General features: G+C 40.0%; 2 protein-coding genes across 3 annotated transcripts; one reads left to right on the forward strand and one right to left on the reverse strand.

Moving 5' to 3' along the window:
- Nucleotides 1-4: 4 nt before the first annotated feature.
- LOC116311131 lies at nucleotides 5-6,661 on the forward strand. Of its 2 annotated transcripts, none has more exons than XM_031728166.2 (10): nucleotides 5-331; nucleotides 874-1,170; nucleotides 2,151-2,444; nucleotides 3,206-3,316; nucleotides 3,603-3,656; nucleotides 5,124-5,159; nucleotides 5,238-5,276; nucleotides 5,373-5,405; nucleotides 5,517-5,564; nucleotides 6,512-6,661. In XM_031728166.2, the coding sequence occupies exons 1-10, from the start codon at nucleotides 244-246 to the stop codon at nucleotides 6,571-6,573; spliced, it is 1,062 nt and encodes a 353-aa protein (XP_031584026.1). In that variant the 5' UTR covers nucleotides 5-243; the 3' UTR covers nucleotides 6,574-6,661. The 2 variants fall into 2 exon arrangements, with proteins under 2 accessions (XP_031584026.1, XP_031584025.1); XM_031728165.2 differs by having other exon boundaries at nucleotides 7-331; nucleotides 5,235-5,276.
- Nucleotides 6,662-8,092: 1,431 nt separating this feature from the next.
- fam114a1 (family with sequence similarity 114 member A1) lies at nucleotides 8,093-21,627 on the reverse strand. Its single transcript, XM_039613928.1, has 13 exons — nucleotides 21,541-21,627; nucleotides 20,941-21,273; nucleotides 20,342-20,426; nucleotides 19,169-19,401; nucleotides 17,309-17,443; nucleotides 16,990-17,142; nucleotides 16,765-16,906; nucleotides 15,022-15,107; nucleotides 12,984-13,196; nucleotides 12,611-12,750; nucleotides 11,154-11,226; nucleotides 10,609-10,662; nucleotides 8,093-9,693 (listed from the first exon to the last, which is right to left on the reverse strand). The coding sequence occupies exons 1-13, from the start codon at nucleotides 21,610-21,612 to the stop codon at nucleotides 9,568-9,570; spliced, it is 1,845 nt and encodes a 614-aa protein (XP_039469862.1). The 5' UTR covers nucleotides 21,613-21,627; the 3' UTR covers nucleotides 8,093-9,567.
- Nucleotides 21,628-23,899: the final 2,272 nt, after the last annotated feature.

The following is a 23,899-nucleotide window of genomic DNA, read 5'->3' on the forward strand; positions in this document are numbered from 1 at the left end:
CGCTGTGTACGTATCTTGTAATGTTGCGGCCAGCCTCTTCTTAAATTATGAACTATATCGTGAGAAGATCTTAAACTCCACCAACGACTTCTCTGATGGGCAGCGGCACGAGTGTGAATGGATGTGTTTGGTGAACACTCGAGAGGGAAGAAGACACCACGAGCCACGAGTCATGCCTAAGCCAGTGTGAACAAGTGCCTGTGCCTGAGCGTGTGTGTGTGTGTGTGATCTTATGGTACAACCATGGCAAGAGCAGCACTTACTAAACTTCTTCTCCTCGTGATTCTTGCCTTCATCATCTGCCTCCCGGAATTTTTCACATTTTACCAAGGTTGGTCACCCGAACAGCTTCAGATCCACATTAATTCATTCTGTGTGTGTGTGTATTGCGTAAATGTTAGAATGTTATCCAGCTTTTGTTCAAACTTTGCATCAAAGTAAAGCTTTAGACAACATTTGCTTGATTTGCTTCCTCTTTATGCACATTGTGTGTGAAAAGTCCTCTCTGTGTCGGTCTAAGATTATAAATCAGACCCAAATATAGCTCCATACAACTCTGACTGACAGCCCCTTTGAAAAGGTTTCCGTATTGTGTTGCCTTGAAAACACGTTTCTTTATGAGAGCATCTCGGTTTACCCTTGTGCTCCTGCCGTTTTTGCCTTCAGTGGTTTTTCTTTTTTGTTTCTCCATCTGTGTCTTTCCTCGTCTGTCTCTTTCTGTCAGATACAAACTGGAGGCAACAGCTTCCATTTCGAGATCTTGCTATGATTTATAGCTTGACAGCTCGCCCTTTGCTGCTTTTCCTCTTTATGCCTGCTTCTGCTGAGAAATCAGTCTGAATTTTGCCGTGTTCACTCTCTTTATCCTTGCAGTAACAAAAGTGAACTTCTTCTGCCGTCCCTACCGACCCTGCGAACAAGTAAATCGGGTGAAGGAGGGGGAAAATGCAAAGGCTGGAAATGTTGACGCTAAGAGAGGCCATATGTGTGACCCATCTCAGACTCCAGATCAGGAAAAATGGGAGCAGGCGTGCACACGAGAAGATCAAAGCAATGCAACAGATTCGTCTTCAGACGTCAGGAGAGGCATAAATGATCCAAAAGCGAGGTGGTTCATGTGTGAGACAGACATGGAAATGGCAGAAGTACACAGAAATATCTCAACTTCAGGTATTCACATCTAGAGACTCAACAACATCTACTTTCTGTTTAGAAAAGCTTGCTACTGCCTGAAGTTCACACTGCTGAGTGCATCTGACCCCTAAAGTCTAGTTTGTTTGGCTAGTGTGATTGTTGAGTCACACGTCTGGGTGCGGTTAAGTAAACTGTGCCCTGGTCTGCTTGAAAAGGTGGTCCAGGGCATGCTTCAGTTAAACTCTTAGTGTACTCTGTGAGTACGCTCTTAAGACTTCCAGGTTGAATCATTATGACTTTAGCATTTTTGTGATCCATCACATTTCAAAAGTTTAAGCTTATTAACAACTAATTAACTGTTTCAATTAAAAGTGACATTTTCTGGTTACTGTCACAGTGAGGACCACACAGTTCTGTGAAAAACTAAGTAGTAAGTAAGTAAAGTAAGTAGTTTACTGGCAATAACTTGAAGCAGTTGGTTTCTGTATGACTGTATCAATCGCCCACACTGGACACACTTTACAATGGTATTTAAGTTCATTGAGGCTCACAAGCAATAATTTATGCACAGTTCTCTAAAGGTCTCGCCACTGTTGTAGATTTGCAGCTGTGCTTCATTTCATTATCCCGTTGCATAATCCGGTCTCAACCAAGCTTTAGCTGTTAGGCAGATGGCCTCACATTTCAGTCTAGACTACTTTGGTATATAGCCGAGTCCTTTGACTTATTGACTGCAGGATGTGTAGGTCCTGTGGCTGCAAAAGAAGCCCAAGTCATCACCCCTCCACCACCGTGCTTCACAGCTGTTATGAGGTGATGTGATATAAGCTTTAAAATATGAGCATATTAATGTTTTCACTGTGAGCATGTTAGCAGGCTGGTGTTATTTCACTCTGAGGACAACTGTGCATGATTACCGCCTCAAAGAGCTGCTTGCGCTGCGATGTGTTCTTCAGCAGACAATATAAGCCTTTTACGCTCCAGTCAGTACATTCATGCTATTTATCCACCCACAGCTTACGAGTCACGTCTGGAGGTGTCAGCTGAGCTTCGTCTGCCCAACGCAGAGACCCTGAATCTCACCTTGTACGGCCGCAGCAATCAGAGTTCCTTACACCTCTACCCACCTGAGGAGGAGGAGGAAGAGAAGGGTGGTGATGAAGGACAGAGGAAGGCATTCTACTGCTGTCTCCCTCTCCTGCCCAACTCTGAATCGGCCAATCAAAGCCGCTGTCTCCTTTGGTTCGCCAATCAAACGGTTTGGAATTCAACAGCAAAGGAAAAGCTGCCATGGAAACGGACACAAAAAGGTTGGTGTCACGAGGATGGAGCTGGGCTTCTTTGATCCCCACGCGGCCAGCGTGGCTTCACTGTAAGATGGAAAGGAGATAAGAGGAAAGAGGAGACAATAGGAGACAAGGAAATTGGCCAATCAGTTTTCATTTCATTCCAAGCTGCCCACTCTCTCAGTCCACAATGGAGCCATTCTTTTCAATAGAACAAATTTCCTTCAGTTCTTCTCCTGACTTGGTGATTTTGTTTCTCCCTCTTCCTCTGTACTACATGATCACTCATACTTTCCAAGACTACAGTACATCTTAATTTACTGTATCTCTAAGCCTGTATTGATTTTGGCTTTCTTTCTTTCTGCTCTGCTCTCCAAAAGTCCCTCATGCTTAAGGCATTGATTAAGTAATATTTTCCAAAGCGCATAATGAAAGCTGGATATCCATTTCCTTTGCAATTTTTCTGCAGCACCTCCACCAGACCTTTCCATTTATGCTTTTCCCTTTCTTTGTTCTTGTTTGTTCACTTCCTCTTATTATTTATGTTGCTTCTTCCATGTCTTTTATCTCTTTTCAGCCTTGTTTCCTTACTGGTCTCTTGCCTTCTTGTCCTTCCTTCTTTTCTTCCTTCATCCACTCTACATTTTCATGTATTTTATTTTCACATGGCATGAATTTTAGTGCTGGAAGGACTAGGATGATTTTTTTTCTTTAGGTAAAGAGTTCAATAATGAAAATTATACATTATTGTTTCAGACTGTCCAAAATGTTCCTCTGTTTTCCAGATGAGTGGCAGTGTGCGCTCAGAGTGGTCTGGCTGGCTCTGCTGTGTTTGGTGTTGCTGAGCATAGTAACGAGTGTGATCGGACAAATCTACAAGAAAAGGCGTTTGTGCAGTAAGAGACAAAAAAACAATCAAACAAGAGAAATCACTCATTTTATGAAGCCACAACTGAAGAAACCAAAATTACATCCATGAGTCAAAATTTTGATTTACTATTTACATTTCTAATTAAAAATGAAAAATTTCGAGATATTTTCTCAGAAGTTTGCATTAGTGAGTTGAAAGTTTGGACTTATGAATGAAAAAAAAAGTTTTGTTTTGTTTTTCAGTGGTGGAAACAGGCTTCCTAAGATTTTGATCTTTTAATCAGTGAAAATGTTTTTTTCTTCCTCTTCCAGGGAAGCCGAAGGTGCACCCTGATGGCTTCAACTTAATTACTCAGCAATTAAATGGTAAGCCAGCAAAATGTGTATTCTGAAGTTACTGTACACTAGATACGTTTGTACTTCACTGGATTTCAATATTGTGAGCGCTTAAAAATATCCAACTTTAAACAAGTTCACCTTTTGCTGAGCGTGCAAACTGAGGTGCACATAAGAAAAAAACAACCATTCACACACAAAGATAAAAAAAACAGACTCTAATTATAACACAAGAAAAATGTTTAAATGTAGCATGTTCAGCAGCAGTGTCTGTCCAAAGGTGACAATGTGCAAAGCAAAAAGTCATGTTTAGCACTGCGACACGAGACTTCCTGCTTCTATGGCGAAAGACAAGCTTTTTCTCCTGTTTCACAAACTCCTGACCACATATTGCTATCAGAGCCACTGCTTTAGTCTAGCTTCAATCACAGTGCAGAGAACTTAAAAGACAATTATTATTATGAGAAATCCTGAAGTGATTGGTTTTGTCATATTGTACAACAACCTTCTATGACAGTTAAGCACAGGTGAAACCAATGAGGGACAAGATCAGAGTCAAACTGAAGCAAGACTCATGAAAAACTGACGTCCACACCCAAAAAGGAAATGACAAAAAAACGAGTGTCTAACACTGAGGCATGAACACTAAAAGGAGGCAGACTCACAGGAACACAGGAAGCCTGAAATTACAACCCCCAGTAGGATTTTCTAAGTACACAGCCCTCTGTGACATTTCAAGCAGGCCTCAAGGACAGAATACACTACCATACAGTTCATTCACCCACAATATATAACATAACATCAAATATAGAGGCAGAACCAAACCAAGGGAGCATAATCTATTCATCAAACTCAATTTGGTTTTATTTATATTACGCTAAATGACAACAACAATCACCTCAAGGCACTTTATATTGTGATAATACAGAGAAAATCCCAACAATCAAACTGCCCCCTATGAGCAAGCGCTTGGTGACTATGGGAAGGAAAAACTACCTTTTAACAGGAAGAAAACTCTAGCAGAACAAGTATCAGTGAGGGACAGTCGTCTTCGACAGTCAGTTGGGGGCGAGGACAGGAAGACGAGAAGAGAGACAGAGATTATTAATAACTAATGATTAAATGGTGTATAAACATAAGACTCAGCCATTCAATGTTAACAAATACATCTGGTGTCAAGAAATGCCACCTCTCACTGTAATGGTTAAAAAAATGATAAGCCAGAACAAAATGAGAACTATCAACCAAAAACCAGTGTGTTAGATCTCTGAACAAACACATTACAAACACTAAATGTGTATTTAATCTATGTTTTCATTTATATGCTGGCTCAGTACATGGTCACTTTTAGAAATCCTGGTCTGTGAAATGTCTGTATTGTCTCTGAAGTATAATATATTAATAATATACTAAGTAAACTAAAATGTATTCCAGAAGATGAGCGTGTACTTTTGTATGAAATGAGTCACAACACGCTTATGCTACTCTTTTATGTAGACGGTGCCAAAGAAAAAGAAGTCAGCCCTCCTGAAGGTAAACTGCTCAAAAAAACGTATTTACATCCGCGTTAACAGGTTTGGAGATTCTAACAAACTCTTTTTGGTGCAGCAGGGACAAACCTCCACTCATACGGGTTTCATACCTGGTCAGGTCAGTCCTTTTAATCATTCAACATCATTTAATGGATCTGATGTTTCACTGCTTTCACCACTTTAATCTTTTTCTTTTTTTTTCCGGAATGGATAGGACTCTCACCAATTAAAGAAGTTGACAGTCAACGTAGGAACACACACACACACACACACACACACACACACACACATGCACCTTTTAGAAGAATGACTCAGATCACAAACACACGTTCTGATTGTCCTCACGTATACTTTTCAGATGACATATCAACGTTGATGGATGGAAATGCTGACCACTGCTATACTGGTAAAGTCTTTACTGGAACAATTTTACAGGTTCAAAGATAAAGCTGTTGGCGGTTATGACCACCAATGACCAGCTGGTTGATGACTTTCAGATACTCTTGCATGCATTCAAGACTTAACTTGGGAGTCTCTCCATGCAACCAAAGGTTGATTAATTATATGCAGTTCAGTTTTTAGATGCTATGGGTCAGCCTTTAGTCCTGTCCTTACCAGCGTATTGCTGGATACGTTATTTGAAACTGCTGCATGGTTGGGAACCACATAGCCCTTCACTTTCATACTTGTGTGGTAATCTGCAAATGGTGCTACGAGAGCTCAAAAACTCCAAAGTGTAGCTTTAAATATGATGGACTTAACGCATAAATATAAAAAATATACCAATGTGTAGCTAATTATCATTGCGGTTCAACTTGAAAAATGAAACGTAAAAATGAGGTCAGAGGTTAAATGTGACGTGATATTTGGATGCAAACTATAATGTGATATTTAGAATACCCATACACCACTATCATTTCCTAAATGTTGCCAATACAAACAAAGGCAGTAGTAAAGATAAAGACATTTTATGATGGTTTGACCTTATAATACACACAGCACTTATAAGAATCATTGTGTCTAAGTTATAAGGCTTTTTGGTAATTTTGGACCAATAAATCATTAATTTGACATTGAGGATTGTGGTTGATGTGAGCCAAATTTTGAATGGATTGTTAACACGACTCCATTCTACAATAGAAAACGTAAAGTTTTATGGGAATTCATTCAAAACCTTTTGAGTTATGGTGTTTACAGACAGAAAAAACGTAATGTTCCTGGTGGAGTTAATCGTCATGGTTAAAGTGTAAAAATTCACCTCAGTAGACAATTACTACAGAGTATCAACACATCAGAAGCCTTTTAAAATGTCATCTAACAGTGCGCTTGGTGCCTTTTTTCTGTTGTCTTTAGGTTTTCTGCATCATCGCAGCCATCCCTCCGTCAGCTCCATCAAAGACGAGCAGGCTCGATGACAGACGAGCAGCCGGAGGAAGCTGGAGGAAAACAGCCGCCTCATTTACCAGCATTACTAATGGTGAAAATAAAGAAATCTGAACCATCTACATGTGCTTGTGAACTTATTTTCAGCATGTCATCTCTGAAGCTTTGTCTATGTTAGCACTTTATTAGAGGACAGTCTCTACACATTATTAAACTATCAAAAGTTAAATAAATGGATTGGCCTTCAACATTTTTCACCCTGAAAGAACTAAATTATTTTGTATTCTGAGTCAGATGCATGGCTGATAAACAGCCTTACCCCGTCTGGTTATAGCTGAAAGGAGCCAAAACATTTTGACAGCACTGACTAATATCTTGTTTGCTTAATAGCTTTCCTTGCCAGCATCCATGTATCTCTAAAACTGAAGAAGAAGCAGAGGGAGAGAAATATTTATCCTTCAGAGATCGAGGTAACTGTGGGCTAAGCGCTATAAAGTAATTCATCTCAAATTCTGTAGAGACGGCGGTTCAGAAGGAGGAGAAAAATGTAGAGCATAGTTGAGATACAACACATTTGACACATCTCTGCGGTGATGTGTGAGATGAAACCGACGTGGTATACATTTTTGAATGTTGGAACGCACGATCGAAGGCTTTGTTCTGGAGTAAAAACATGTAACCTATGTGTGCATGTAAGGCTGTCTTTGGGGTGTTTAAAGTGGAATCACACAAAGGGCACAGCAGGTCGAACGCGAGTAACCACCTGGTTTTATTTCACCATAAAAACCTTAACGAAGCCAGCCTTGCTCTGCCAGGAAGTAACAAACTCCAGATAGCAGCACCTGCAAGGCTCACGTCTTACTGTGAATCTGCTCTTTCTGCAGTCAGTCGTACACCACCATCTGGAAAACATCTGTATTTGCAGCACATTTTCAGAATTATTAAACCCAATCGCTACTCTTTTACTTTTACGGCATGACAATTTCCACCTATCAAGATAGTTTGTACCTTTATTTTTTTTAAATCTTTATGCAAAACTCTTAACACATTCTCACTCAACATGTTTGAAATGATGGAGGGTGTCAGAGGGAGACATGAAAAATATTTTAACTTATGGGTCATTCCATCTCATATCGCTCATCACGTTTTTAGATAATTTTCTGCTCAACCACTTGTGTAATGCTTGAAAATCTAATGGTTTAAAACTTGGATGACTATAATCTAGCTGTGAAGTTTCAGCCTCGTGTATTTTGTGGACATGTTTTTTGTTTTTCTGAGGCAATGTTGGAACATGAATATCTAAAAAAATATTCAAGATAAAAGCCTAAATCTTTCTTTCTCCATAAGAATGAATCAGAGTCTGTAATTTGGAAACAATACTTAAAAATGTCTGGGTGGTTAAAATTTGAAGAAAAAAAAATTAAGGCCACAATAAAAAAAACTTCACAAGACAATTAGTGACACATTTCTGAATGCATATAGTTGAAAATGCACGTGGAACACTTTTTAACATGAAATTTTTGGTCACAAAAATAAAGAAACTGCTATTTTTATTCAACTTTTGTGCTGGATTGAGCAAAAACAACACGTTGCACACCAGAGACATCAGCTCATAATTTAATCTGAAGGAACAAACTTCAGGAGCCTCCAGATGTTTGTCTTATTATAACTGAGAAAATTATCTTGTAAAGTATATGCATATTTGCTATTTTCACTGGATGAGTCTAATAATGATGTTTAATTTTGAAATATACAAAAATACAACAAATACTGATTTTTTCCTGTACATACAAATAAATATCGCACAATGTTGTATATTTATATATGTAGACTGTAGCTGGTCGAGCAGATGGCCCATGATAATTTGAGATAAATTGACCCTTATACCAACAGTTTTGCAGAGTGAGGCAGTTTTAATGCACATTTATAACCAAAGAGTCAGAAGTTACACTCAGTTTCAGCAAAGATTGCTGTGTGCGAGTTATACAATCCACATCTATCTATCGTGTTTCAATAACCTTTAAAGTGAGTGAACAACAAGTTAGCTCATTGTTTAGCAACAAACTGATGCACATGATGGAGTAATTCCAGCTAAAGAGCTCGATGTCCCCTTTAGGATTTAGCAAAAGCCAAAATCAGAGTTTAAAGAGAGTCAAAATTCACTAAATGAATGATAGTGTTTAAAAGGTGATACATAACACAGGTGTTCATTATTTGCTTCCACAAAAAATAGCTCTAAAATCAGTTATTGCAGGTTTGAATTAATAAAAAACCCAAAACAGACAGATTTTGTTTTACTGGGGTAATTAAATTTTTTATTGTTATTGTTCTGCTGTATTTCACGCTGTTTGGTTTTGGTGCAGCCAAACTAGCCGATTCCCTTCAAAAGGCTGCAGTTTCACTTTTAGTGTAGAGAGTGGTATCGCTCATCTAATTCAGTCCAACAACAAAATGTAAATAGAAATTAATTAACCAACATCACATTAGTAATGTTCACAACAAAGGATGAAAATAAAATGTAAGGTAGTGTTGTTTCATATAATTTAACACAGAAAACAAAATAAGTATGATATTACTATATATAATCACTGACGCTGGTATTTTATCTTAACCTGCAATTAAACAGGCAACACAACAGACACTCTATTAGTGTTAGTCAATGTTTTTTTCTGTTGTGCAAAGAAAGCTCAATATACAATAATGTAGAGTTTGATCAGTACAATCAGTAATATTCCGTTTTTTTGGTTTTGAGGCCTGGACGTCATTTTGGTTTCTCAAAGCAAAACATCAACGGCAAAACAGGCAAAGTAACATTCAGAGACACAACGCGGCACAAACACACAAACAAAGCGTATGTGAGCTACCACTACGTGTGTCAGTTAAACTGTTATCTTCCTGATGATATTCTCTATGTTCTGTTACTATTTGGCACTTAGTGTAGATTAAAGCACTTGTTCTGGTAAATCTATTCTCTATACTTTACTGTACAACAATAGACACACTGGCAGGCGGTTGCACAGGCAGTGTTAATGCTGAATCTGTGCCGCGGGCTCTGTGGCGGGTCGGCAGTGTTGGCTCTGGATGTGGGAGATCTGCAGGATGGGCATCAGCAGCTGAAATGCATTCTGGATGTAGTTGGTGCTGTTGGAGCCCTGCAGATAGGAAACAACCCATCATCTTCATCACATCACCACATCACGTCACAGTCATCATCAGTAGATGTAGATGCAGCATAGTGCTGAACAATATATATATATATGTATATATATATATATATATATATATATATATATATATATATATATATATATATATATATATATATATATATATATATATATATATATATATATATATATATATATATATATATATATATATATATATATATATATATATATATATATATATATATATATATATATATATATATATATATATATATATATATATATATATATATATATATATATATATATATATATATATATATATATATACATATATATACATATATAGTATATATGTATATAATTGTATATAATTGAGAGTTTCAAAGACTGATGGCTTGGGGACAGAATCTGTTCTCTTGCTATTCTGCTCCAACAGCTGTAAATCCTCTAGCTAGACACTGGCAGCGAGAATAATCCATGATGGGGATGGATGGAGTATAACAATCCTACATGTGCACAGTTTGTGTGCACAGCCCTGGATGTTTGTGGTCATCCAGAAATTCCTTGAGGCATTAAACAGGTGCTGTGCTCACAAGAAAACAATGCCTCCTGGCATTGCTGTCACAGAGATAATACAATAAAAATGAGGAAAGATTTGTTTCTAGAGATGCATTAAGAACTTTGCAATTTGTAAAAAGAATGCATTCTGAAAAATGTTGAACAAGTCTTTAAACGCTGTGTGGATCTCGTCTGAGTGCCCCTTAAAACTCAGTTCCCATCGCATTAGTGATGATGATCCTCATCATTTATCTGTCAGTCATCATGAGACTGCTACGTCATTAATTTGATCTATTTCTATTTTTATTCACGATGTTCAAAGTAAAAAAATCTCACCTCTAGCAGCACACTCTCTAACAGTGGGTTCAGCTCCTCTGCTTTCCTCTGGCCCTAAAAAAGAGAGGCAGCGACACTCGTGAGATCAATAAAAGATGATGGTGTAGCAGAAAAACACAAGTACAAAGACAAAGATCAAAAATTATTTTACTATTGTCAGCAGATCCTATGAAAAAACCCCAAACAAACAAAAGAAACAGTGACTTGATCCTACAAACAAATACTCACACATCAGCTGTCTGATACATCTCCTGCTACATCTAAAAAGCTCTGCTGTCAGTGAGTCACGTTGTTGTAGTGAATGAAATGTTTCATTACAATGAATACGACCACTGTATTTATTATGAGTCAGCTCTACAGAGACTGCTCTGTTGGCATAAATACTCATTAGAGCACCCCGTGTGTATTCATGCAACTGCAAATAGTCCCCAGCTGAACTAAAGTTAAACCCCAATGGATACTTTTTGACAATAGCAAACATTATTAGAATAGTCACAATCATCCCTAATGTTCACACACACACATACACACACACTCTGACCTACCCCAACATCAAGCAGCGTATCAGAGAACTTCTTGGCCAAACACTCCACCTCCTTACACATGGCACATGTCAACCTGCAATAAGAAGAGTGGATTTGAGCATGCATCACTCCTTGGAGTAGTGATACTATCTCTTCCTTGACCGCTCTCTCTATCTCACAGATACACACACACAGACATGCAGACACACATTATGTGCAAATGCATTATTTCTTCACATTTAGTCAAGACCTATTGCTTTTGCTAGCTCTTTAATTGGAGACCTAATGCCATACACGCCTAACTGTTCTTATTTCAGTGCCCCTCAATCCCCTTTTCTCTCTGTCCTCCTCTCTCCTTTCACCCAACAGATCCTTCCCCAAGCTGTAGCATCTGCCCTAGCACATTATACACCGATTGGCCGAAACTGTGCAACATTTATTTCCATCCAGAGTTATGTTCATTTTTGACCAGGATCTTGTGTTGATGATGAGCGTGTTGCATTGTTACGGCAAGTCATCTCCAGCACATCCCAAAGCTTTTCAGTGGGGTTAATGTCTGGACTCTGTTGTGTCTAATCCACGTGAAAATGACGTCTTCTACTCCCTGAACTCCCTGAACCACTCTTTTACAATTTGAGCCTGATGAATCCAACCCAACCACATCGGAAGAAAACATCCACTAATGGAAAAACCTGGTCATTCAGGATTTTCAGGTAGTAAGCTGACCTCAATTTCTGAACCAATCCCAGATCGTAACACTGCCCCCACAGGCTTGTACAGCAGAAACCTGACATGATGAATGCATCACTTCACCCGCCTCTCTTCTTGCCCTGATGCACCCATCACTCTGGAACAGAGTAAATCTGAACTCATTAGACCACATGACCCTTTTTTCATTTACTCCAATCTTTATGCTCACGAACATACTGAAGCCTTTTTCCTGATTAGCCACACTGATAAGTGGCTTTCTTAAGGCTACACAGCTGTTTAGTCCCAATCACTTGAGCACTGTGTGTGTGGAAAGGCTCTTACATGCACAATAAAACAGTTCCACTGTTGATTTTTTATCAGTTCATTCCAATTTTAGCAGTTCCAACAATCTCCTTAGTTGTTTTCTTTGCTTGAAGCAGGCCAATAATTTCAGTGAAACGCAGTAACAGCTGACACGGTTGTCTAAAAAATGATAAGCTCTTATGTATTTGACTAGTTAAATCCAGGTGGTGACTTGTCTTTTGGCCAGGCAGTGTATGCGACTGTTTCAGTCTTCCTTGCTTGTGAACCTAACCTCAACAATCACAAATGCCAAATCCCAAACATTTCCATTATTTCCCTTAGCAAAGACATAACAACAGCTTATATTGATCTCCTGGAGGCTTACCCTAACCCGTACCATAACCTTGAACCTGTCAAGGGGATATCCACAGAAGGAAGATCCCACAATGTAAGTGTGTAATACAAGTACACATTCACACACATACCTGGTGAGGACGTATGCCTGGTCTCTGGCTGGTTTGTCTTGCTCCTGGCCGTGGAGGATGAGCTCCGCCACCTTGTGGAGCTGCTCGATGCTGCGAGCCGTCACTTCTGCCAGACTGCTGACCGATGACAGGTAGATGGCCTGATGAGAGGAAGGTGAGCACACACACACACACACACACACACACACACACACACACACACACACACACACACACACACACACACACACACACACACACACACACACACACACACACACACACACACACAGAATAATTGATTCAAATCAAATAAGGCAGTGACAGCAAGAAGAAAAGGTGACCGAATTTAAACTTGAAAGCAGAAGTCATAATAGTGCAGATGAGACGTCACCTCTACAGATCTGGGGTCGCTCTCCTTTGCCTCTTCTCCTCCCTTCATCTCCTCCTCCTCGCCCTTCTTCTCCCCCAGCTCTTCTCCGTCTTTCGTCTTCTCTTCCTTTTTGTTCTCCTCTCCCCCTGGCTGGTCCTGCGTTTCCCTGCCAACTGTCTCTGTAGTGACAGGTTGTTCCACCTTGCTCACCCAATCATGGGCCCTCATTCGAGCCTGGAGATGCATAATTACCACTCATCAGGTACTGCATGTAGACACATTCCCACCCTGATCCTGATGTATGCTAATTAGATGCATATACATGGATATATGCTAATATTGGTTTTTATATATGTGAATGTGATTATGCAGGGTGGCTTTAGGGGCTGATAACTTTTAAATTAGCTTTGCAGCAGGATGCAGAGATAGTATGTTGAGTGAAGACGCAAAGATGTGTATTTTTGTAGCTTTGTGGAGCATTTTCTCAGAGCAAATAGGAAGAATGATTGGTGGTTGTTAGAATATTCCTGGTACTAAACTACACTATGGCATTTGAAATGCATGATTTCAACACAATTTCATAATAAAATTAGGTATAAACTAATACTCACAACACAGCTTTATAGAAGAAAAATCAAAGATTTTCTTTCCAAATCAGAATCATATCACTATGTGAAGGAAACTACCTGTGCATTACACCTACAGGAGCTTTTATGACATCCCATTCTAAATCCACGGGCATTAACATGGAGTTGATCCCTCTTTTTGCAGCTATAACAGCTTCCGGTCTTCTGAGAAGGCTTTCTAGGTCAGGCCTGTGTGGAGGCAAGGTGAAGTTCTTCCACACCAAACATATCTAGCTATGCCTTTATGGAGCTTTGTGCACTGGAGCAGGATCATGCCGATGCAGGAAAGTGCCATCCACAAACTGCTCCCACAAAGCTGGAAGCATAGAATTAGCAACAATTTCTTGATATGGTGAAGCATTAAGAGTTCCTTTCACTGGAACTAATGGGCCCAGGCCAACCCCAGAAAACAAACAACAACAACCCTTCTCCATCAAACTTTAGAGCAGGCACAATTCGGTCAGGCAGGTGGTGTTCATGTGGCACTCGCCAAAGCCAGATTGATGATGTATTGCTTGCGTGCTGCTTCTCAGCCACAGAAACCTGAGCTATGAAGCAACGGGCACACAGTTTTTGTGCTGATGTCGAAACCCTGCAGTTACTCAGTCAGCAGAGCAATATGTGCCTCAGCACTCGGCAATCCTGTGCTGTAACTTTACATGACTTGCGGTGGTTCCTAAATGCTTCTGCTTTGCAGTAATACCACTTACAGTTGACTTGTTGCAACAGCTGAATCAGAGTTGCAACACTGGCATTTCTCTATCGCAGTGCCACCTTCAAATTCAGTGAGCTCTTTGGAACAACCCACTCTTTCACAAATGTTTGTAAAGGCAGGCTGCATGGCTCAGTGCTTGACTTTATACACCTGTGACCACGAGACTGAAAACACCTGAATTCATAAATGATGTGGCTCAATACCTGTGTCCATATAATGCAGAATGATATGACATTCAAAGCACAGACAGTATACTGGCTACTTTCTGGACTTCTGTACAATCAGACCTCTTTTTGAAACCAGAGGAGTCGCCTATTTCCATTAGAGGAAATACAGGTTTTAGGCAATTCAACACTGGCTTCGCTTTTCAGGCACACAACTACGGTCTGTATTTTATACACAGTCTGTGATTTAAAGGCCCGTTACAGACAATCTACCAGAAGGCAAAAAGGCGCGTCAGACTTCATCCGGTAGGATTTTCAGGGTACCACTGATGGTGCTAATGTAAAGTAGTAAGCGTCAGTAACTTAACAACCGGTGTTAAGCAGTTGCCAATAAAAAAATATATAAGATTTTATTTATTATTAAACTGTACAATTTACAAAAAAAGTTAATTTAAAATTGACGGACGGACGGACAGACAGACAGACAGACAGACAGACAGATAGATAGATAGATAGATAGATGAAAACTACTGGCGTCTGTGTGAGTGAGTCACCTTGTTGAGCTTGTCCGGCGTGGCGGCAACATGAAGTTCAAAGAGCAGCTCGGTGAGAACACTCACAAACTCCTCGCCGTCAGCAGCTGATAAAAATACACAAAAGGCATGCGCCACCTCGTGTCAGTTTACTTAAATACACAAAGCACGTGTTAAAGTGTGATGCTACATGCATTTACACCACATGTCAGGAATCAGTCGATTTACTCCATGCTGAGATCACGAAGCGTATATTCTTGCTGTCATGCCAACGTAATTCAAACTCCTGTGTATAAATTACAGCTGGAATTGTAAAACATGCAGATTCGGTGTCTGGATCTTATGGATTGTTTCTGTTGGCTTTTCTTGAGTCTGCAAATGTGTCGGTGGCCCCTGAACACCAAACGCCGGATCAGGCATCGTGTTCAACCCTCCGAGCAAAGGGACACCTGCCTGCTTGGAGCTGTGCACCTCCATGACATCCCCTGAAGGTGCCTCTCACAAACCCTTTAAAATGTAAAGTGGTGAGATGTGACGAGACCAAAACTTGGCATCACACTGACACAGTTTCACTCTGGTAGAACATTTTCTACTTCTTTAGCAGATTAGAAACAGTCACTGTCATCGCTGATTCCCATAAGGATCTAAGGTTTTCAGGGCTTTTAGGAAGAGGAAATATAATTTGGGTAAGTTCTAGGATGCAGAGCATATAAGATTATTTGACATGAAGCAGATGTTTAAGTGAAAATTTGGATTCTTGGACATAATATCACAGATTGATGTGACTTGTCAGAGTCGTAAGAGAGTGAATAAAACAAAAATGTTAGGTCAGATAATAAGATGTTTGGGATCAAAAGGTGACTGATCATAACGCTAGGTAGACCTACTTGTCAGGTTAGGTTACCTGTACCAGTGACCACTGATGATATTAATGCAATATTATTAGAGGCTGAACTGGGCCAGAACAAGAGAGTTCAAGCAAAGGAATGCTATTTTTTAGTTTATGAGGAAAAGGTCCAGATTTTCTTAATTTTTTTTTTTTCGTGGAGTTTAGATGACCTCCATATGAACAAAGGAAAGAACATATTTTTGTGAGCTGACAGAGCCTGACTCAAGGATGACAGTGCAGTTAATCTGGTCACGTTTTCACTGAAGCCAGGCAGTGTCTTTCATCTCGCTATAAGATGCTAAAAGATCATCCTGTATCAGTAACAGGAGGAGGGGTACTCAGGCCATTTTTCATAAGTTTGTTGCCTCATAAGAAACAAAGGAAAAGTCATTGCCTCACTTTTTACCTGGAATGTTGTTGAAGCTGGAGAAGGCTGTTTAAACGGCTTTAAACAGCAACCAAATATCACAGGACTAGTCTTTGTGTCTGAAATTGATGGGGCACACTTTTAAAAAGCACTCTTTGAATCTGCACAAACTAACTTTCTGCACAACTGCACAAACTTTGAAAAGAATAAAGCTATAATAAGTGAGCTAAAGCTCCCTGAGGAACAACAGCAGGCTGCCCACAGCCAGCATCAGAGATGATCACAGTCACGAGTGTGTTCAACACCAAACCCTGTTTTTAACAGTTTGGGTTATCATTTCCCATCCAGGTGCCTCTGATCCCACATTATCAGGTGTCCCAAAGTCTGTCAAAGGCCACCTGATCCTGGGTCAGCGCTAAGGGACCACCTCCACCTGCAGCAGGTCTAGCAGTCGATCTGGGTCACTCACATAAGGGGGTAGAACAGTGTAATTGGGAACTAAGATCACCGTTATCCTTCGTCTGTCCTCCTCCTTCTGTCTCCACATCCTCCTCTTCCTCTTGCATGATGAAAATCTCCTTGATGTAAATCAGCTCCTTCTTCACCTCCTCCTGCTCCTCTTCGGTCAGGGAGGAGAGGAAGGCTTGAACCTAAAATCACAGCTGCAGGTAAAGGGCTTGAAACGGGCAGTGTTTCTGAAGCGCTTTCTGTATTCCTGACACTCGCGCCTTACCTTTGCTTCACTCTCATTGGACAGAATCTCCAGGGCCTCCAGGTGTGACAAGCCCTGGTAGTCATCAAAAAGAATACCGTAGTGAGCTGTGGGAGCACTGATAGGATGGTTACTCAGACGGGCCCGCTCCTTCTCCTTGGCTTCCTTCAACATCTGAAAAAAAAAAAAAAAAATCAGAAAAACAGAGCAACCAATTTAAAGCAATTGCACCACACCAAAGTACACGCACACACACACACACACACACACACACACACACACACTCGTTTCAGATTCATTTCTTATCTGACAAGATTAGATGAAATGGTCAGTTGCATGCCTGACTAAGTGATGCGGTCTTCTGCATCAGAGTTTTGGTCTTTTTAAAACCCGGGTCACTCTCTGCAAGAACAGTCATGGTCTTCTTTCCAATGAACTCCAAGGCATCCAAACCTCCACTGATCACTGACTTACCCTGAGAGACACAGAGAGACAGATGCAGAGCGAGGAAGGGTGGGAGGGGAAAGACATATCAGCAAAAAGTCCCAGCAAACTACAGTAGCCTGTCAAAGAAAACATTAAACAAAAACTAAACAAAAGCAAAATAGGATTGACCAAAAAAAATTGTAAATTTAGATAGCACACTTATATAAAATTTTGTAATTTAAATAATATCATACTGAAAGTTTGCATACTGAAAACTAAATGTATTCAGTAAAAAAAAATGAGCTTGCTCTTTGGCTTATTGAAGTCCATGAGTGCCAAAATGAATGAAATAAATACACTGTTAACTAATTAAATGTGTCATGAATTAATTAACCCTTTAAATGTCAGTCAGTTCAGTCAGGAACAAAGGGAGAAAAAAATTAAGTAAATGTTTTTGTAAAATATTTAAGTAGGACTGTAATTTTAAAACTGCACCCTTCTGCCAAAAATCAAGAGATCATTGCTTACAATCCATAACAGCTCACAACTGCTTCCAGTCTGATTTTCAAAGCACAGACGATGTCTTTAACTTTAACTGCGCTCCTTCACACAGCAGGAAATCGAGAGGCAGAAAATGTGTTAATGAGAAATATTTCAGCTTACTAAAACTGTGAATTAAGTACCTCTAATACGTAACACAAATAAATAAATCGTTCACAGCACTGAAGGAGCTCGACTTTTCTATCGACCTTGGCTTGCCATCGAACACACATTAAGGAATGCCGCAGGAAAGGAGAGGAGGGGAGCTGGCAGCAACGTCCAGAGGAGGATCAGTAAATCAAGGACTGTCTTCTGCAGCGTGGATGCTGTCTGAGGTCATCACAGTCAAGCACTCTCACCAACCTGAGGCTATACTAGAGCTGTGCTGTGTCTGCTGTAACTCTATAGGCTAAATTAGTTGAAGGGTTAACTAATTAAATAGGTTAAGCTCTGTAGAGTTCATTCTTTTTAAAATCTCACTTATATTTTGAGACATCTTATTAAACAGTTTATTTTGGATTAACCTGATTTTGTAGATTAAGTAAGCCCCACTTTCAGAGTACCTACTTCTATTTGCATCTACTTGTCTGCTAATACTGTAGCATTCAGGGTTAATAGGGAAGCTTTTCAATTATGTTTGCAATTCAGCAGCAGTTTTATATGCTTATACGTTAGGAGCAAAACTGTGACACCATTAGTGCATTATACTGATCACTCACTTACCCTGAGAGAGACAGAGAGAACCTGAAATCTAAATATTTAAACATTTTGCCAGGAGGAAGGAGAATGACTGAGGGTGACCATAAAAAACTCTCACCAAGTCTTAAAGTCTCAGGAGACTGCTGTGGATCTTCTGACTAAACTGAACGACCTCCAAACATTCAGTAAAGCACATCATCAGAAACAAGCACAACTCCATCACACAGACAGCTCTGCTGTGGACACCAAAGTGCAAAAGAGAGTGCCCTAAGACCACATGGCAGCAGACTGTCGAGGCGGCATTATGGGCACTAAGAAAAAGAGACAACTCTTCATATCTGAGTACATGACTGCCTGGTGAAATGTATGATTTAATCGCCACTAACATTCTTTCATGACATGGTTTGGAAACTTCATCAGATGGATACCTTTTGTGTGTGTGTGTGTGTGTGTGTGTGTGTGTGTGTGTGTGTGTGTGTGTGTGTGTGTGTGTGTGTGTGTGTGTGTGTGTGTGTGTGTGTGTGTGTTCACTCACAGTGTTTTGTACGGCATGTGTGATTGTAGAGAAAACGCCCCTGCTAGAAGCTGTGGCTGCAGTAGGAGAAGACGACTCCGCGGAGTTGGACAAGTCAGCCTCTCTGCTTTCGACTCCTCCTTCTTTCTTCTCCTCCGCTCCTTCCTCCTCTTCCTGTGCCTCCTCTCCAACTGAGGTTCTGTGGAGACGAAGCGCCTCTCCTGCCTTCACCTTTACTGAGGTCAGGCTATGACCTGCACACAGAAAGCAACAAATTAAAGACTCACATACATGAGGAGAAGTAGACATTGATGGTCTATTTCTCCTGCTTGCCAGCAACATTTCTCATTACATATATAAAAACACATGGTCCTATAATAATCCTGGCTGAAATCTATGAGCCAATTTTGAAACGGCAAGAATGATGGCAGAAGTAAAACAAGCGAAAAAACGTTTCTTCACTTGCTTATGGAAGGACTTTGTGCTTCTCTGTTACTATCACCTTGTTATCAGGTCCCTGTTACTGCAGAAACACCGTACCAGCGATTTCTGAATCGCTACACATGAGCAAATAGACATATAGACACTGTTAAAGTGTTTATGTGATGACAGTGTGTATTTTCAAATTGTGCATCTTGGAAAACATTCAGTGGTGCACCACAAATCGTGTACAGATTTGGGTGGGGGGTCTTTTCATAGTTATGGTGTATTTGACATTCCTGTGTTGGTGTTTGTGCATCGTCATAATATTGTTGATCCAGAATCAACTTTGCAACTGACCAATCATGTTGCTGTGATGTCACAGCTGTGCAATGGAGGGAAAAAAGAAAAAAAAAAATAGCTCTGTTTTTATAAAACACCCTCCTGGAATAAATAGTGAGCACTGCAAGTGCTTTCTTTATTAATTTATACAATATAATAAATTTACTATGGAGTTAAGTTTTTGTTAGCCAAATTTAACTCATGTTGGTTCACTAGTAATAGCTTTTAATAGCATTAGCTACTTTCTCAGTTAATGCTAACTGACAATCAGACGACTCCCTATGAGCAAGCACTTTGGCGACGGTGGAAAGGAAAAACTCCCCTTTAACAGGACGAAACCTCCGGCAGAACCAGCTCAGGGAGGGACTGGTGGTGAGTGAAATGGGTGTAAACGTGAAGAAAAGGGTTGAATGAGAAAAACCTGGGACATACCCACTGTGGAGGTGGCAGTGGTCAGAAGAGATTTTCCCCATGAACTCCAAGCTCCCCAACCTTTTTCTTTCTCCAGGAGTGACTTCTGTGCGCAAATATCCATCATAGGAAAGGAATAAAACTGTTAACTGTTTGGTCTATAATATGTGAGAAAGTGCAAAACAAATGACAATCACAAATCTCTAAATACATCTCATAATTGCTTGTTTATTATTACATATTTCAAAATGTCAATATGAAGCTGTATTATACATAGAAAGGCTGGATCTTAGCTTTAAGGAAATGCATGTATCATGAAAACAGAGAAACTAGCAGTTTTCATCAATCCAAATAACTAACGAGAAGTTAATAGGCTTTGGCCTTGTCAAGTTAAAAGACATTGTAACACCTTCAGTGTCACTTATTTAAAGATTTCAGTGATTGTATGTATATATTTGAGCCTGTATATACAATTTCCTGAATAAAAATCCTAAATACATTGAAAATTCTTGTTTCTTTGAAGTTCTTTAAAACTGTGTGCAAGTGTATCTATGAGACATTTTGCTCTCAGTGCTTTGTGTCAAGAAAACATAAATCAAACTTCAACTTGTGAAACAAACCTCCACATCTTCCTCTGCAGCCTCTGTGTCTGGCTCCAGGCTCACTGGTTGGTCACATTCGGTCACCTGACTCTCTACAGGAGACTCTGGTTGGTCAGCCTGACCCTCTAATGTCTCAGAGGTGGTGGTGGTGGTGTTCTCTGTGGTCGGCTGCTCTTTGGACTGATCAAAACTCTCAGGGGAGAAAAGAGGCTGCAGTGGATCTGCAGGGGGCGTACCGGCTGCTGGTACATCCTGACTGAGGCCGGGGACAGGGTCAGGGGGCTGAACAGGTGGAGGGGTGGGGTCTGTGGAGGGGTCAGCATCAGAGGAGGCAGCCTGAGACATGGTGATCTGCAAAAAGTTGGATTTTTAGTGGAAAACTGCTCATCTGTGTCTTTCATATAAATGCACTTTCCCTAAAAGCAAAACACTATTTATACAAATCTAAGCATAAAGTGGAAACACTCAGTTCTTACATGTTTTATCATGTGTGAAACTCTTGAGGCCTGGCACATTCACACAGCGTTTAATTATTATTATGAATTAGACTTTTCATTGGGATTAACTTTAGTGACACTAAACAATGTTCCTCAAATTATGAAGTATTAAGAGTACTACCTGTGTAAACTGTTCCGTGCCAAAGAGGATTGAGGCAAAAGTCAATCGAAGCTGTGTCTGTATCCCACACATACGTCATAAGAGGTCTGATTGGGCTAAAAACATCTGTCTGGGAGGACTGGGAGCTTTTTTCTGCAGCTCACTGTACTTGAAAGTAACATGTTGCAAGGGACTTTTGTTGATAATATATAATGTATTAAATAACAATTAAAAAAATGGGGTATATAGAGACTCCTGGATCATTTAAAGCAGGGGTGTCGAACATAAAGCCTGGGGGCCACAATTGGCCCGGTGAAGTCTCGAATCTGGTCCCGTGGACAGCTTTAGAAAGGGGTGCATAGATTTTGAACTTTTGACTGTATTTTCATAAGTTTCACAGATTTTCCTATTGATAAAGACCGCCCACCTTCATTGCTGCAATTTTACACAGGTATTATTTAGTTTCTCTGGTCCCACCCACTTAAGATCAAAATGGGCTTTATGTGGCCCATGTAAAATGAGTTTGACATTCCTGGTTTAAAGTGATGTAGAGTAAGTATTTTAAAAAATATATAAATAAAAATGAAAATCAGAAAAAAAAAGTCAACTTGGATTTCTACCCCATCCATCCATCCCTCCCAATCAGAGGCAGCAGTCCCTGAAGACCCCCTTCTTACCGGTCACCTGCTCCTTACCCAGCTCATCCAAGCATTTCCAGGCCAGGTGAGAGATAAAATCTCAGGCATGCCTGTCCTGGGTCTGCACTGGTGCCTCAGATTTGGCTGCTTGGGAGTTAGTGACTGACACCATTATTTAACACACACCATTTTCAGTGCATGGGAGATGCACGTTTAGCCACTGTGGCACCAACAACCTAAGGGACTCCACTTGAGTGGGTATCTCTTTTATCTCAGCCTGGTTTTTACTTAAGGTGCAGTACCATTTATTCTTTTCTTTTCTTTTTAGCCCTTTATTATTTATTTAACTTATTTATTAACATATCTTCATGTTGCAGTTTGTTTTTGTATTTTCTCTTTGAAGCATTCTGGGGTGCAGGTGTGCATTAAATAATCTGTAAGTAAAGAGTCGAGTTTCTATCTTATTCTAAACTGTCGCAGCAATGAACAATTATCGCGATTCTCTAATAAACACGATGAATACTATTTATTTTATTTGGCCTGGAATTAGAGACATTTTCTCGCTATGCTCTCCTTTTTTCTCTTCTCGTTCCCCTCAACCTCCCACCATACGGTGGCAGATAGCTGTCCGTCAATGAAGCTGCAGTAGAAAGTGCCGTGAGGCGAATTGTTGTTGTGAACAACTAAATAAAACTGGACTCAACTGAAAGAATTTTGACAACACAGAATTTTATATGTACTAATTAAAGCGACAGTACTGCTGGTCATTTCATGTCCGATGTTGCCATCTTGTGTTCAGTTGCTGTACTCAGATGCATTTGACTATCACTCAGTGATTTCATTACTATTAAAATGTATAAAAGGAGTTTTCTGCCAGAAAAAGGTCCTTGTGAAGAACTTTTTTTTAAATCAGAAGAGCCGATGTGGTAAAAAATAATAATTAAAAAATAATAAAATATATATATAAAACTTCACAAAATGGAAAAATATGTTTTCACCCACACAAAAAATGCTTCAAACAGATACTGGAAACCACGGTCTCATAATTCTCATTTTGCATTTTGAGCAGTAACAATAATCTTGCACTTTTGACATAAATTATAGGAACATCTTTTCCTTTGACTCATATAGAGTCATATATAATAGTTCCCTAATGCTAACACCGAAGTAAGGATGTACTAAAGACTGCCCTGCCTTTTTAGTACGATTTAAAGCATTAATACAATGTGACAACATAGACAACGCTGTATAGGAGACACGCAACAAAGAGCACTGTTATGCTCTACTTTAACGCTAACATGAATGGATGTTTCTCACTTCCTAAACACACACAAACACACAAAAACAAAGCGATGCAGCAAATTTATGAAAGACTAATCACAAGTTGAGCTGCAGTTCTTCGCTTGTATAGTCAAAGGAAAATTATAAAGCTGGGAGACAGTTTTGTTTTTATGAAAGTGACAGTGCAGCTCACCCGTTTGGTGCCAGCCAGCGGCTCTTCCGCCCCGCCACGTCGGCAGGCCGGCTGGTGTGTGACTGCGCCAAAGAGTAACAGCTGACAAGAGAGTTCTCTGCCTCGGGAGCGGCTCTGATGAGCTAAGCTAACACAACTTTACAGACGGGCAAAAAACTACAGCGCACAGAAAAACAAACTGTACCTGTTTGTGTGTGTGTTTTTTCTCCAATAATTAGAAAACGACTCCACAGTTTCAATATAGCATTCTGTTTCAGAATGCGACCGC

This window comes from Oreochromis aureus, linkage group 6 (genome assembly GCF_013358895.1).
Source record: "Oreochromis aureus strain Israel breed Guangdong linkage group 6, ZZ_aureus, whole genome shotgun sequence".
Lineage (NCBI taxonomy): Eukaryota > Metazoa > Chordata > Actinopteri > Cichliformes > Cichlidae > Oreochromis > Oreochromis aureus.

What these genes read in the sequence shown, in the direction of transcription:
- fam114a1 (XM_039613928.1), bottom strand. Translation starts at nt 21,612, where the DNA reads ATGTGTGGGATACAGACACAGCTTCGATTGACTTTTGCCTCAATCCTC. An exon ending in AGACCGCATCACTTAGTCAG is followed by an intron (nt 17,143 to 17,308) that starts GCATGCAACTGA and finishes TTTTTTTTTCAG; the next exon opens with ATGTTGAAGGAAGCCAAGGA. An exon ending in CGCCGGACAAGCTCAACAAG is followed by an intron (nt 13,197 to 15,021) that starts GTGACTCACTCA and finishes ATGCATCTCCAG; the next exon opens with GCTCGAATGAGGGCCCATGA.
- LOC116311131 (XM_031728165.2), top strand. Translation starts at nt 244, where the DNA reads ATGGCAAGAGCAGCACTTACTAAACTTCTTCTCCTCGTGATTCTTGCC. An exon ending in ATTTTTCACATTTTACCAAG is followed by an intron (nt 332 to 873) that starts GTTGGTCACCCG and finishes TTATCCTTGCAG; the next exon opens with TAACAAAAGTGAACTTCTTC. An exon ending in CGGGTTTCATACCTGGTCAG is followed by an intron (nt 5,277 to 5,372) that starts GTCAGTCCTTTT and finishes CGGAATGGATAG; the next exon opens with GACTCTCACCAATTAAAGAA.